General features: G+C 41.4%; 1 protein-coding gene across 2 annotated transcripts in view; it reads left to right on the forward strand.

Annotated features, from left to right (window-relative positions):
* The window catches only part of LRRC1 (leucine rich repeat containing 1), a 135,937-nt gene extending 127,963 nt beyond the window's left edge, over positions 1 to 7,974 (forward strand). Inside the window, exons 12-14 of one of the 2 annotated variants that reach the window (XM_019668109.1) lie at positions 3,026 to 3,198; positions 4,190 to 4,326; positions 6,102 to 7,329. In XM_019668109.1, coding sequence (XP_019523654.1) covers positions 3,026 to 3,198; positions 4,190 to 4,326; positions 6,102 to 6,260 — 469 coding nt within the window. In that variant the 3' untranslated portion in view covers positions 6,261 to 7,329. Of the gene's footprint in view, positions 1 to 3,025; positions 3,199 to 4,189; positions 4,327 to 6,101 lie in introns of both variants that reach the window. The other variant, XM_019668110.1, reaches the window with a different exon arrangement.
* Positions 7,975 to 16,525: the final 8,551 nt, after the last annotated feature.

Here is a 16,525-nt window from a genome sequence, read left to right on the forward strand (position 1 = left end):
GGTTTAGACAACAAATTAATCTTACATGGCTTGGTTGAATGTGATTAAAGGATTTGTTGTTACAGAGTCTAGTAACTTATTTTAGCATTTACCATATGATTTGTTGTTCTTAGAAGCTTTTATTTATTATTGATGCTCTGTTTAGCCTTTTATTTTTACCTTTGCTTTAGCATTTAGCTCAGAAGCCAGTTATGAATCTGAGAAGGTACAATGATGGGGTTTGAGTATCTGTGTTTTGTGCTGGCTTTCAAATCTTGATTTTTTTTTTTACGCTGTCATGATTGAGAAAAGTAGAGATGCTGATGATAGATTTCTTGCCCAAGACCTTGAAACTTTATACAGTCTGGAGGATGTTAGCTTAACTCCTTTCTAAAAAGCAATAGGAACAAACTTTCAAAGAAATGATCCTTTTGTTCAGTAAAGTGAAGAGTGTGATGTACTTGAAGCTTTCACAGTGTATTAAGATATTCTTTTTTAAAAATCCCTGTCACAGTGCCTGGCAAATACTTGTCTTATGTCTTTTAACTTCCTTCCCTTTGAATATGTGTGGTAGCCTATAGGCAGAGGGAAAAGTCATTTGTCCTATAAGCATAAGAGATTTCACTTTCTGTCCTGCTTGAAGAACCAATACCTCAGATTAAGGAGAAGTGGAGTTGTAAATCTGCTATTCCCTCAGATCCCCTGGGGCATCCTTCTCATGGTATGAACATATACAGAGGGTGCCCCAAAGATGTACACACATTTTAAGAAAGGAAAAAACTATATTAAAATTACACTGATGGTAACCACTTTGTAATTGCAGAAGTCAAATGTGACTTTCTGTTCATCTTTTATCAGTATATATTGTTACAATTTTAATAGTTTTTTTTCTTTCTTAAAATGTGTATACATTTTTTTGGGCACCCTCCATATATCACTGTACTGCATGGATTCTGGGATATAAAAATACATATTTCTCTCCCAACTTGTTTCTCATTAGTGAAATACTATCGTGTACAATACATAGAATCCTTCCAAGGGTACTTTAACATACACAGTTCTCATGGATGCATTGACTTTAGAAGCTAACTCCTACGTAAGGTACAATTCCACCATACTTCATACTGCACCCAATACATATGTGTGGGATGTATCAGCCTTTACTCAACTCGTGGTTAGGAAAAGAAACAGTTTTCTCGTCTTCACAACTCTTACAAGTACATTGGAAGTCTTTTGCAAAACATATTAGTTATTCTTATGAAAAGTTTGTTACCAATGCACTTGTTAATGCTCACTATGCACTCTTCGATAATTTTTCACTTCATTTGTTAAAGTGACTTAACTGGATTGTGCTTAACATTTGACTTAGTTTTATAATATCACAGTACAGCTTCTCTTCATATCACTACATAGAGTTCTAGTGTATTTCCCCTAAGTCTGGCCATTCAAACTAGTACACAGGCACACCTTGGAGATATTGCGGGTTTGGTTCCAGACCGCTGCAATAAAAGGAGTATCACAATAAAAGAAGTTGCAATCTTTTTGCTGGTGGAAGGTTTTGCCTTCAATCTAAAAAAGACACCACATCTGTGGAGTGCGACAAAGCAAAGCACAGTAAAACAAGGTGTGCCTGTGTATGTCTAATAATGCAATATTGATCTGTTTGTAAGATGTATAGGCTGATCTCCCACATGTGTTACCTGGAGATAGGTGTACAATTTCATAAAATAAAGGACCCCAGGAATACATGCTGTCCTATCATTTCTTTAGGATTCATGCACCAGAGATGTCTTTTAAGAAATTGTGCCTCATATAGTGGTTAACAGAATGTGATTAGCTTATTATTAATATTACCTAGCTTATGAAGTCACTTCTAAGATTGATCCATAATTTAATACACAGAACCATCCTTAGAGTGAAAATACTTGATCCTATATAACCTTAGGTGCTTTAAACCTTAAATTTCTGGTAACAAAAGAGGTTTGGCTGTTTTCAGAGTGAACCGGTAAACTTGTGTAAAGCATTCGTTTTTACTAAAGCAGCGTTTTCACCCGAGGCACTGTTAGCATTTGGGGCCGGATCATTCTTTGTCATGGGGGCTGTCCCATGCGTTGTAGGATGTTTAGCAGTATCCCTGGCCTCTATCTACTAGATGCCAATAGCACCCCCTAAAATGTCTACAGATGTTGCTGGATGCCCCCTGGGGCAAAATCGCCCCTGCTTGAGAACCACTGCACTAAACTAACCTTTGTCAAGTACCATGAGCACATGGCTTCTGGTGCTGGTCTCTGCTGGATAGACCTAACTGGCTGCAGCCACACTGTGAGATACTGGTGCAAACGTACACAGAAAACTAATCTTCAGGTGTCACATTGCAATTTTCAAAGAGCTTTAATATATGCTATCTCACCTGAAACTGAAATAGCCTGATGTGGATATTCATTATCACGTAGGAGTCTGAGATGTGGGAGCGTCTAGAAACTGAAAGATAAAAGTTTAACATAGAATACCTAAAATAATCTCCCAAGAGAGAGCAAATAAAGTCCATCCATGAAAAATAAAGTTGTTTTAATCTTTATTTTAACAGCCACTTATACCTTCAGCACCACACGCATCTCTTTCCTCTCATCCTCATTTGCCAGGTGAGACCAGAAACAGGCAATCCCCCAGGCTCGCACCATCCGTGTCGGTCAAGCTGATGCTGTTAACTGTGAACTCTAGCTTCCAGGTCCTTCCGCAATCATACTGGCTTTGTTTTTCTCGTTAAATGGAAACCTCCTAGTACAAAACTGAATACTGTGTTCCAGAATTTCCTCATTTCTTGCCCCATGGCCTGGAGGTGCTGATGATACAGGTGACAGCAGAAAGGGGAGGCCCAGTAACCTAATGAAGAGTCTGCTTGCAAGGAATAAATCTAGTGTCTTATTGTAAACATGACGTCTTTTTAAATATTGAGCCCAATCCCAGGAGATTGTGGTTTTTTATTGCTAGAAATCGATTAATTACCAAACTTGAGATCCTGATATCTCCTTTTGTTTTAAATTAGGTTGTTGCATCTGCCTTTATCTCTGACGGCGTTGAAGTTGAAGGCTTTGTGGTTATCTGACAACCAGTCCCAGCCCCTGCTCACCTTCCAGACGGACACGGACCACACCACAGGAGAGAAGATTTTAACCTGTGTCTTACTTCCTCAACTGCCTTCTGAACCTACTTGCCAAGGTGAATTTAAGGACCCTCGTCACTTGGCCATAAAAATTAGTAGGAGCTAATACCTTTCCATAAGACCTCTTATTCTCACGTGAGTCTGTATTTTGTCCAATCTGCCCCTAGAGCCAGTGCAGTGAGGTCACTGGGGGTCGCCTTTGGGAGGCACTTTTTGCAGGAAAAGTGCCACTTATACTTGTTTATCACGTCTGAAATTCCTTCAACAGCCTTTTGGTTTTGAATGATAGCTAGGGATGAAAGTACAAATACTCCTAAAAATGGTAACAGGGTCACTGAAAATCCAAACTGATGGTTTGGAGGATCAGTATTGTACCCCACGGGCAAACTTTGTTTTTAAGACATTGAGTTGTTTTGAGTCATTGTACCTTGTTTTGTAAACTCTGTGTGTTGTTGTTTTTTTAATATTCACACTAACATCAAATTGCTCATATAAATTCTTTGCTGAGAGCTGGTTTTGAAAGAAGAGAACTAGAGTGCTCGGGGAGAATGGGAGTCCCCTAAGTGGAAAGGCCCCAAAGCCACGCTGCCAGTCCCCACGTTGTCAGATGAACTTTTAAGACCCAAAGAGGAAAATGTGGTAGAATGTATTGGGTTGTTAAAAAAGTCATGACGTATTTTTTCTGTTTTTCATTGCAAAAATGTGTCACGATTTTTCCGACAACCCAATATCACTAAGGAAAGTACTGCCACAGCAAGTATCCTACATGTGCAGCCACATCACTGTCATAAGAAAGTTTTTAAGTTAACGTATAGGAAAGAGTCCTGGGAAAGGACTCTATAAATTATTGCATCCTGTAATGAATGGTAAACACATTCATTTAGCAGATATTTTCTGTGATCTCAAATATAATTACGCGTCACAGACAAGGAAGGGCAGCTGTGTCTCAGTCCTTTTTTTGTGTGTGTCTAATTTTTAAAATGACTGGAGAGCAGTCGCCGGCCCTGGGAACCCGAGCTCCCTGCTGACATGTCTTTGTTGTGACAGAGAACCTGCCCCGCTGTGGCGCGCTGGAGAACCTGGTGAATGATGTCTCCGATGAGGCCTGGAATGAACGTGCCATAAACAGAATCAGTGCAATCCGGTTTCTGGAAGATGAAAAAGATGAAGAAGACAACGAAATGGTATGGAAATGGGGATGCTTGGCCCCCATGGAAGTTCAGAATTTAAAAGCCTTCCAAGGCTGAGAATGGCACCTCATCAGGATTTCTTGTGTTTTCAAATAGTCTGTTCTCTGTTTTGCCTTCAGCATCTAAGATTTTTTTTTTTTTAGAAGACACAACTAGTTACTTCTAGGTACTGATTCACCAAAGGTATATAAGGCAAATGGAACTTTCATGGTCTTTTGCGTGAATGGTTTATGGTGCTTATTTTTCTTTATTTGTGATAGTCCCCCTCTGATCCCCACTGTTTTCTTAAAATTGATTGGGAATTTTTTATTTTTTGGTGTTCCCAGTGAACGAAACCTCTTCCCACCCTCCACCCTATTTATAACTCATGCTGACTCTGTTCACGTGTCATGGTGCAACTTAGCCCGCCTCCTCCTGTCCTGGACCGCTCTCTCTACTTCATGTAACCATTCTTCCTTTCACCTTTGTGCAGAGCCCCTGTGATCTTAGTTGGATTACTTAAGGAGTTTTCATTTAGAAACCAGGAAAAGATTTGAAAGTATGCCTCGGCCTTCTTTTCCCCCACACTTGAAAGGGCCCCTCAGCCACCCCAAATCTCCAAGAGTCAGTGGCAACTCTTGAAATTTTCCTCCAAGTTGACTTTGGCTTCTTAAACTCCTTGCCAATTGAGCTTTTCATAAGCAGAGCTGAGAGGGAGTTTTTGCGGCCCTCAAAACAAAGGGTGGCATTGAAATGATTACCTGTAGTCTTTGTTATTCCAGCTGTCACCGAATGGGATGTTACCCACTTCCAGTAGTAGAGTGCCAAATAGGAATCAGGCATGACAAAATAACTGTGATATAAACGGCTCTTTAATGCTTACCTCATGGCTTCTTTGAGTGTGATTGTTTCGCCAGTTGCTTCCTTGCCTCTATCGTGCTCTTATTTGATTAGCCTGCTCTAGCTCCTCCTGAAACTCCTGGACAGACCATTTAAAAGATGTAAATGCTGGTTTATGAGCTGAAGAGCGTGTAACATGTGAAATAATATAGCTTTTAAAATATTGCACCTAGTCTATGACTTCACTTCCAGCACTGTAGTCTTTATCAGAAGAATGTGAACTTTCTCCAGTAGGTCATATAAATCAATAGCACACACAGCAGCAAAATAAGAAAAGAAGTCCTTCTCTCGCTTCCCTTTTTCTTCAACTCCCAGGCCTCGTTGAAAGAAGCCAGAACCACTGTGGGTAATATAATAGTAGAATATTATAGTGATTTTAATTCACAATTCTTTTACCCCTTCATCTTTTTCTTCCTCCACACCCCACAATTATATCTTGTAAATCTTTCATTTTTCTTCTCACGGTTCATGAAACTTTATTTTTATCATACATGCATCTCATAAATTTTATTTATTTTTTTTTAGCTGAGCCATCCTGCCACCTGTTGGCAGCTCAGCAGCAGCTCAGCTCAGGCCAGGCATCGAACCGCTGTTGCTCAGAGCTCAAGCTTTTGAGCGAGCTCTTAACCAACTGAGCCACTCAGCCGGCCCCGCATCTCATATTTGAAAACGTATTCTTTTATTCCGAAAGTAACCCTCTACCTTGACGAGGTAACTTGCATGCAACACTTTCATCCCCCATTGACTGCTGGTAAGCAGTTGGTACATGCTCATATGTCCGAGGAAAGCATTTCTATCCGCTTAACCTCATTGTCTATGAGAAAGAAAGGTTTGCATTGGAAAGAGGAATGGAATGAAACCAAAACACTCACTCCACCATTTGTTTTCAGAGAACACTTCAGAGGCGAGCCACCCCACACCCAGGGGAGTTAAGGAGTATGAAAAAGACAGTGGAGAACTTACGGAATGACATGAATGCTGCTAAAGGACTGGATTCAAATAAAAACGAGGTCAATCATGCCATTGACCGAGTGACCACTTCTGTGTAGACTCACCTCCGAGTTTTACCTCCCGAGTCTTCCCCTGCTGTTGAGATGTTCCAATCTTCTGAGGAGTCTCATGCAGTCTTCGTCTTCACCGGAACCCGAGCATCGCCTCCCCACGTCACCTGTTGGGTTGGGACGCTGCTGTCTCCAGGGAAGTGCCTTACTCTAACCAGTCAACCAGTGGTCTCCCAGCATGATTTCTCCTTTTCCTCAATTTCAGTTGTTTGTACTAAGTAGAATACACTACTGTAAACACCTGACCTTCGTTTTTGTCTTATGTTGGGGTCAGGGAGAGCAGGAAGGGGAATTTGTATCCTTCTCCCTTCCCTGAATTGCTGGGACATTGCTTGGACAAGTTCTCTTAGACCTACTGATGAGAGATAGTTTTATGTATGGGGAAAAATTGATACTTTTTTAAACCTTTTTGGCAGCTCAGATGGTGTAAATTTAAAAATTTGTATAGGTTATTTCGTAACAAAAAATATGTATTTCTTTTTTGTTATTTTATCTTGAAAACGGTACCTATTTTAGTATTTGTGCAGAAAAAATAAAAACACTCCTAAAGTATTTGTTTTTATTTGTACCATCCACTGTGCCTTACTGTAACCTGTGTCCTGTCAAACCAATTGTACACAATGGCATCCTTGAGCAGTCAGATGAGACAAGGAATGTGGTACTTGTTAAAGCAGTGTTGGGTTTTAATCAGTGATCTACCTGGTGAATTTGTTTTTAACCAAAAAGAAGAGTTAATATCAATTTGTAAATTATATTGGATGATTTTTTTTTAAAAGATGAACCAAAGGATTAGGCTGCTAATATTTCATTTCTTACAATTTAACGTTTCATAAATGAATTTCTTAAAAATGAGTGCAGTGTCTGATTGTACCTACTCGGAGTGTGTGTGCCATTTGTAAAATAAAATAGAGCAGAAAAGCACAGAAAGAGATAACCGGTTCAGAAATTCAGTGGGTAAATAAATTATGTACTGCAAAAGAAAGGATGGTTTTTACTGAAGAAAGCTTTAAAAGTTTTATATTGAAATATAAAACCACAATAAAGTAAAATAACCTACAACCATATTAGAAATGTTGCTATCTTTATAAGTGCAATTGAGTTTGTAAATAGAGTGAATCAAAGTGTAACAAAATACTGCTTCAACTTTTAATTTTAATTCTAATTTAAGGGGCTTGGGGGAATGTTTTGGTGTGTTTCCATTGATTTTTTTTTCCTTTTTTGTATTATGTGATAAAAGAGAAATGAAAAGCACCAGTCACTATATTGTGTCTAGGAAAATCATATTGTTGGTTTTTTGTTTTCTCTCCATGAAATAAAGTCACCCTGGACATTAGCCATACAGCTTTTTAAAATTAATGATTACCTTGCATATGCAAATGATAGCAGGTAGCCAAGTTCCTTGACAGTGTGCTCCCTTCCTCCCATTAAAGATCAAAAGTGTTGGTCAGTTTTGAGTTAACTGCCTGTGGGAGTCTCATTTACTGGTCCTTCTACACAGGACAGAGCCCAAAATTGCCTTCAGCCCTTATAACTTCGGGTTGTGGCATCTGGCCAGTTGGACTCCTTAGAAACCTGCTTTCAATCAACCAAATACTTCTTTTACTACTATGCATTTACTTATTGAGTTGACTTTGCTTTTTAAGTTGTTCGTATCTATGTATATATTTTAAAGCTTTATTGAATTCAAAGTATATGGCACATAAGTGGTTTGGGGCTAGTCGGTTTTATACCTTGCTCCCTAACCTCCCATTTTTTTCCTCCATTTTAAGATTTTGGCACACTGTTTTGTTTTATAAAGATGATGTCACTGATTCATGGGCTGATGGATAAGCAAATTGGTTTTCTTTGAGGCGAGTTACATTAACCCTGAAGAACAAATAAAACCTCCATAGTTTTCTTTTGTTTGTTTTTATATAAAGTCCACACTTTAGTATTCAGTTTATCATGTCTTTAGTAGAATAGAGGTAGACAGAATAGTGTGTGTGTTTAAATTTTTCTAGGAAATTTTATGTACCTAATTATTCGTTTCCTTTGCCCTATCTCCTGTATATCACATTCACCTGGGGTTTTTTGTTTTCAGTTTTGGGGATTCAGTTACTTTCTTGAGAAAAGTTACTTTTATCTTAATCGTCTATTCTGGGGTGACCTTGCAATGCTCTTTTCCTTCAAGAGGCTGAGACCAGACTTTCAGCTTCACCATGGAAACAGCACCAATCTATCAGACCCAACTCGAGAACGTGCCGGCCTTTTCCAAGGAGACCTCTCTTGTCATTTTAAGGATCGCTTAATTACACGAAAGAACACCTTTCCCTTGTGAGGCGAGTGCTGGGAGGTCCTGACCTTTTCCCCGGGGAGCGTGTTCCACAGCACTGTCCGCCCCCTCTCTCCCCGTTTCCCAGTCTGGCCCTCCTGCTCTCTAGCAAAGCAGGAGTATGACGTGCTGCCTGTTACTCTTGCGGGAGTGAGAGGTGAAAGCAGAAAAGAATATGACTTGTTCACCCACTTTTCGTGTAGCCCCTTATTTCCTCTTTTTAGCAACAAAATCACACCTCAGTGGATAAAATAGTCAAAAACATGTAGAGGGGGTAAAATCATGAAAGTCATTGACGATGAAAAGAGGGACAGGTAAGAAAACTGGAATGATTTCCCTGGATGTTTTTTTGTTGTTTTTTTTTCTGGAAAGTTTGGAGGAATGATCCTGGTCTACCCAGTCTATCCAAAAGCTTCCTTTGTTCGATATCACAGGTAAAGAAGCACAGATGGGGTCGCTCATACCAGCCTTTCACAGCAGTCCTGCCATCTCTTGAGAAATCTGCCACACCCAAGAAGACACACTTAATGGATGGGGTGGTGGCTGGGAAAAATGTTCTTCGTCAGAAAGTCCCTCTGAACAGCCAGTTCTAACCTTGTAAAAATGACTGACACCCCTGCTCTCGGCACGCTGGCTGGTGAGTGGGAAGTCTGCACAAATACTGACAAAGGACAGCACTGGAGCTGCTTATTAATGAGAGGTGATCAGGGATATTGCAGCTCAGTGACATCCTTGGAGAGCTGAAATCTCACTTCAGCAATTAGTGTTGACTTACCCAACTTTCCAAAGAGCCAATTAAAAAATAAAAACCAAAACTTTTATTATGGAATCAACAACATACAAAAGTAGAATTATATAGTGCACTCCCATACACCGATTACCCAGCTTCAGCAATTACCAACACAAGACCAATACTAAGCCATTTTAATGGAACCAAATTAAGTTTTAAAATACATAAGAAGAAGACCGCACAATGAAGTAAATCATTGAAAAATTCAGGAAAAGCAGAGAGCGAGTATGCCCTTGAAAGCAGCACTTTGGTGTTAAAAATTTTGTAAGTCAGCATAGCACAACCATTGGAATCATAAGGACATAGGTTTGAATCCCAGCCCTACCACATGGCTTTGGATAAACCACTTAACCTCAGTGGCCTCAGGTCTTTCGTCTCCAAAATGGAGAGGTCATATGTTTTACAGGCTTGAGTGAGGATTAAATGCGATACATAAAACATAAGCTCTCAGGAAGTGGGTGGCTGCTATTATCACAGGTCTTGCTGATGTTGTTCTAGTCGTGTTATTAGCAGCTCTGCAGTTCCTACCCGGAGCTGGCAGTGTGTGCTCCCAAGGGTAGCGTTCATCGGGAATGAGGACACATACTGCTAGTTCTCTGGCAGATGTATGAAAACTTCCTTACCTGTGCGGTTACATATTGACCCTGGACTTAGGTAATGGGCCAGGGGAGTCTTAGTTTGTCAGGTCAGCTCTCTCACTGGTAATGTTAGCAATAGTCTCATGGTAATCTCATTGTAACTGGACTTAGGAGCTAGCTGTCATCAAGGTAAAGCTAGTTTCTACCAAGAAACTATTAAAACACCTCATTGAAAAAAGGGTCTGTCTGGATTTCCACACAACGTCCTCTTCTTTGTCATGTTCTTAGTTTTCGAGGTTTTGGCCTATTGTGCTCATTTACTGACTTATTTCTATTTCCTCTTTGATTTTTGTAACTTCCTCCTTTTTCACCTCTTGCAGTGTTCTCTCGCAAAGGTCAACTTCTGAGGCTTTTATGTATCAGGAGAGGCAGGTACACTTAAGAGATGGATCATGCCTGGAGAAAAACCTGGATAAAATAAATAAATGCAGCCTGACTTGGGGAGTGGAAAGAACACGCCCATCTTGCTGCCCTGTTTTCTTTTTTAAAAAGCTGACAGCTGGCGGGAAGGGGAAACCAACCAGAAGAACCTGATCTGGTTGCTTTGGTTCACCAGGCTGCATGGAAAGCTGGAGGTGAGCTTTTGCACCTCCCAGTTGGCCAGAAGGACAGTATAATTTTCAAGTGAGAGTGGGCAGTAACTGGGCCAAGCCAAAGATCTTGAGGTTTAGCCAAGGGTTCTTGAGTTCTGACTGGGCAAGAATCTGATTGGGTGGATCCTCTGATGGGTTGATGCATCAGCATTGGAGGCATCAGCATTTAATTTCTAAGCAGATGTAGTTGACCCTTGAACAGAGTGAAGGTTAGGGGCAACCGACCCCTGTGCAGTCAAAAACCCACCTATAACTTCTGACTCTACAGTCAGCCCTTCGCATCTGTAAATTCAACCTATGAAAGATTGAAAACAGTATTTTCGATGCTCAGTTGGTAATCTGCAGTTACGAATCTGCAATTGGGAATGGGAAAATACTTTTCCCGTCCTGGTTGGTTGCATCTGCAGACGCGAAACCCGCGGATACGAAGGTGGTAGGGCTGACTGTATTTATTGAAGAAAAAGAAAAAAATGCGTGTCTAAGTAGCCCCAAGCAGTTCAAGCCCGCGTTGTTCAAGGGTCAGCTGTAATGAGTCGCCCCCTAGTATAGTGAAGTAGGAGTTAAAATGGCTGTTGCTTACTGAGCAATGACTGCCACCCAACCGAGCTGCTGACCCAACAGTCAGTTTTCCAGAACACCCCCAGGAGGTAGGTGCTGGCATTTAATCTTTACAAAGAAGAGAATTGAGATTCAATTAGTTTTAAAATTTTTTCTGAGCTCAAGCACTCAATGACGAAGTTGGAATTCAAATTCACATCTCCGTTGACTGGAGTTGTAGGATCTCAATGACTCCTAATTTTGCTTTGCTCCCTTCCTTGGATAAAAATACTGTGAGCCTGTAATTACATTTAGAGTTGTGTTTATCATAGTGGTGATGGTTCTGTTTTAATTTACAGAGATTATTTAGGCCTGGGTTATGGACAAAGACTGACATGGAACTGAGTGAAATTTAGTGACCATATATGCAGACTTGCGCCTTCATTTGTGTCTAGTTGTGGTAGCAAGCGTTATGCCTCTACCTCTGGTGCCTCCATTAACGTCCTCCCCCTGCCCATCCCCTGTCATGTTGTCCTGTGGTCAGTGCTGTGAAAATGTGCGTGGCCCCTTTCTTCTACCTGCATGCAAATCACAAGAAACTTGGGAGATATATTAAGTAGTTGATTAGGGGGTAATAAAAAAAAAAGGATGCTTTTTCACATTGACTAAAATGACAGTTTAGTAACCAGCTTGCTGAGAGAGCTTTAACTTGTTCCAAAAATTGGCAGTTAGCTCTAGTGAGCTAATTAGTTAGGAATGATTTCTAACCTACTTTTACTAGCCTACCCTTGGAGAAATGACAGATAGTGAACACGTGGAAATCAATAAATAGTGCTGCAACATGACATTAATGCAGTTTGGAGGAAATAAGAATGATGAGTCATGATTTTTAAAAAATCCTTTTAAAAAGCAATGTTGCGAAAGATGTGACAAATAATGATCGCTCCCACTTAGCTATGGTTTAATCAAAGAATCAAAAAATAGAAAGAATAGAAAACTCATGTGACTAAGCAGTACTTCATTTATTTGAAACCGGACCTACCGCCCTGGTTGTAGAAAGAGAAGGCCTTATGCATTCTTCACATTGAAAGAAATATAGTGACACTCCATACCTGATACCAGGTAAGTAGAATCTACAAGCGCGTCACTTTAGGTGCTTTCTTAAGGAGTGTCATAGATGAGGTCTTACTGCTTGCGAAACGTTGCCCAAGAACCCGTGAGACAGCACTTACTGAGCATCTAAAAGAAATAGGCTCTCCTCTCTGGGGAGACAGTTTGTTCCTGTGGGGACCCTGAGTATCCCGTGTTGACATTCACACACCTGCTGCTGCTTCCTGTCCTCCCTCGGCTTTAGGTGTGAGTGCTTGTTTGCTTAAACCTTGATTAGTGCTGCTTGGAAAAACAAAACAACACATTTACTTGTCTGGGCATTGAATGTTCTTCCTGAATTTTTGTCCTGCCCACTGTCCCGGAGGCATAATGGGTGGGGCGAGTTTCGGCGTTGGTTTGGAAGTTTCGAGAATGGGCTGTGGGCTGGGTCTGTTAGGTTGAGGCTGCTCTTGGTTTTATTCACTTTGAAACATCTGAGGTCAAGGAGCGTTGCCATAGATGACTATGTGAATTGTTATATTCTGGCTGTGCCTCTTTCTCACATGAGGGCAGACGTACCCGGGGAGGCATTTTATAGAGCCCTGACAGATGTTAGGTAACCCTCATCCATGTTGTGTTCTCACCTGGACACCCGAAAGGTGTGCAGGGTGAAAACATCACCAGTTAGATGAGATACCTGCTTGACACTGACTCCCTCCACATCTGGCTGCTGGTCTTCATTCCCCCACCCTCAGCCCCCAACATGTTGATGTCACCATCAGATAAAGGTCGTGTGCCCCCAGGACCTGAGTAAAAGCAGTCCTTTGGAAACCCAGGGTTTGTCACCTGTAGTAACTTGACCCTGGGCCATTATCTAACCTCCTGTTTCCCATCTCAGAATAGCAATTCCATGTATAATAGCACACAGGTTGTTAGAAGAAATGATGTCAACAAAATACAATGAAGCTTAAGTATGGTTCTTTCTCTCTGGCTCTGCCACAGCTACTTGTGCTAGGATTGCTTTGCTCTTTAAAGAGCTGGACCTTGGCAAGCCAGAAAAATCAGTGCCCGGGCTGCCCTGTCTCCTCCCTCAGTGCCTTGGGTTAGTTCAGGGCCAAGTGTATTCTTGCTCACCGTCCTATAACCTGACACCTACTACAGCATAGCAGGTTCTTGAATAGCATCATTTCATTCCATGTTATTTTGTTATAAGGTTGATGAGATGCAGTAGGAATTTAATTCTTGTTTCTATCAATGAGCCAATGGTATATGTCATTATAAGCTGTTTTGCAGAACCTATCGAGAGATTAAGTAAAGACTGTATCTTCTTTTGCTTATCGTGCAGTGGTTTTCAAACTTCAGGGTATATCAGAGTCCCCTAGAGGCCATTTTCAAGCAGACTGTTGGGCCCCACACCCAGAGTCTCTGATCAGGAGGTCTGGGTGGGGGCGAGAGAATTTGCATCTCTCACAAGTGCTCTGTTGCTGGTCCAGGGACTGTACATAGAGAATCACTGCTCTAGTGTATTAGAAAGAACAGAAGCTTTATTTAGAATTAAACAGAGCTGGGTTTAAATCTGTAGCTATGGCACTTAATTTTGTGACCTGGAGAGATTTTTTCTTAATTTCTCCATCTCAATTGACTCATCTCTAAAATGGGAATTATCTACCCCACGATTTTTTAGAGAATTAGATAACAAAGATGGCACATAGTAGGCTTTCAGTAATTACCAGCTCATGCACAGTGGTTCCACATGTAGGCAGAAGAGCATTTTGGTCTCTTTAGTTGACTGCTGGACCTTAGGTTAGGCTCCTCTTGTTAACATGTACAAACTAATAGGAGTAGAGGAAGTAGGTGCTAGAAGTAGAAGCTATGCTTTCCTTTGGGTGGATTTCCCAAGGGGAAGCCTGGAAATGCTGATGGCCAGACCTGGTTAGAATATATTAACACTTCCAGACTTGCCCGATAGCAGGAACCGTGTGTTACTCATGTGTGTGTCTGTGCCTGACACTCAAGCCAGAAATCTCCAAACTCACAATCTGCTGTTATACCTGGGTTGTTGGAGGAAAACCCTCAACCATGATGTCTCTAAAAATTTCAGGCTCCAAAGCCTCACTTGCTTTGCCAACATTGGGATGCTGTGTAACACATGCCCAAGGTCACTCCTTCTCAGACCCCTCAGGGGCTGGAACTCGCCCTTGGTTCCCCGTCTCAGCCCCATTACCATTCAAGGCCTGGCAATTGTTAGGCAGCGTATTTAGATACCTTCTGAACATCAGCCTTACCTTATGGCGGAAATTCAGGCTTTCACGTGGGAACCACCAGTCTCCATTATTCACTATGTGTACCCATGCAGCGTTTATACTGGACTCACTTTGTGGTCACAACGAGCTCTTCCAGCCGTTCTGACCATTTCTGCCTTAGAACTTCCTCCATCAATGATCTACTTTGCCCCATATCTTCAGCCACTTCTATACATTTGTTTAAATCCTATCCTAAATAAGCAATAAACCTTGAACTTAATTCCCCTCCATAGATAGCTACCTGTTTCCCCTTTGCCCAGGTTCTTGAAAAAGAGGTCTATTCTTGTTTTCTCCCCTTCCACATCCCCACACACCTCTCCGCTCAGTCCTGTGGATGCTCTTCCTCCAATATGCTGTGGAAACTTCTCTGGCCCAGTCACCAAACTCCCGTGTTGCCATACCCAGTGGACTTTTCCCCCCAGCTTTACTGAGATCTAGTTGACATATAACATTGTGTACGTTTACTGTGTACAATGTGTTGAGTCAATGCATTTATATATTGCAAAATGATTACTACCTACCAGCATCAGCTCATACCCGGATGGACATTTTAATTCAGTGCTTGCCTTTCTAGACCTGTCTGCTGCATTTGGCTCTGTGGACAGTTCTCTCTTCCTTGGAACCCCTCCCTACCTCAGTGCTTTTCCAACATTTTTTTACTACAACTTAAGAAGTAACTTTTTACCTAGCAGCCCAGTAAATATATACACAGCTGAAAACTAAAGTTTCCCAGCACGGTACTTATCCTTAATTATATGCAAGGAATTCTGATACATCCAATTTCATTTAAAATAAAACAAAATGAAGCATCCTGGTCACAACCAAGCAAATTAATTCCATGACTCACTAATGGGTCGGGTTCCACAGCTTGAGCCCCTATGCGTTTGCCTTCTCTGACACTTTTCTGTGCTTCTCCTCACACATCTCTTGCCATCCTCCATGGATCCCATAATTTTTCACGTCCTCCAGTGTTCTTCCTTTAGCTTCCTGTTTCTCATGTGTGCATTTTCTCTAGGTGACCCTAGCCTCCCTCTTCATGCTTCAGACTCCAACATCTGTCTTCCTCCTGGCACCTCCACACTGTGCTCTTGTAGAAAATGATGTTGGTCCCAGATTTGATTCTCAGAAACCTGCACTAGGTCAAGGTCAAGGAGACTTGGTCATTGGGTTGAAACTAATGGAGCTGGGGCTGATCTCAGACAAAGCTAAGAGCAGAACCAAAATAAAAAGTCAATAGAACTTTCTGGAAGGACCTACAGCAGTTTTCTCCATTATAGAGTTCTGATGTCTCCCTGCCTGATGTTTCTTTTTCCTTATTTTATTGTTAGAAGTGAGTACTAAGCCCAGCCCATACTTGGGGGGAATCGGCTGGCTTTAGCTTCAACACGAGAAAAAGAGGTAATAGCTTTTCTTTACCGAATGACTGTTATTGTCAGGCACTGTCCAGGCTCTAGTTCAATTCAGTTTTAATTCTCAGGACACTAAGAGCTTGATGGTATCATCCACATTTGAATGATGAGGAAATTAAGGCATAACTAGGAGAGTTGACTTGCCCACAGTGGCAGCTCTTGTGCTTGAACTGGCCTGTTTAACTCTTTCAATGATCATTTATTTCTAAAGCAGCCTCAACCCCAGTCAGTGTTTGCAAAACTCTTCAGATCAAATGACAGATTGTGGGTGTTAATGGTAGCGGGACAGAGCGAGACATAGAATACCAGTTACGCCAACCTAGTCTCTTGATTGGTTCCTCCAAGTTAAGCTCCCCTGGCCCAATTAACTATAGCAGGGGTATGGAGGGAGTAGTCAAATTGATTAAAAATAGCAGAGGGTTAATGCAGCCCCTAAGAAGCCCCTTACCAGGTGACTGGCATCCATGGTTTAGTTCAACTGCGAAGAAGTTGTGTTGGAGGAAACTCATTAGCTTGGGGTGAGGGTGGGAGGAAAGAAGGGAAAAGTGAAATGTGGTGCGTGTTGTTGGGGTGAGGAAGGGGT

This window comes from Hipposideros armiger, unplaced genomic scaffold, assembly GCF_001890085.2.
Source record: "Hipposideros armiger isolate ML-2016 unplaced genomic scaffold, ASM189008v1 scaffold_516, whole genome shotgun sequence".
Taxonomy (NCBI): Eukaryota; Metazoa; Chordata; class Mammalia; order Chiroptera; family Hipposideridae; genus Hipposideros; species Hipposideros armiger.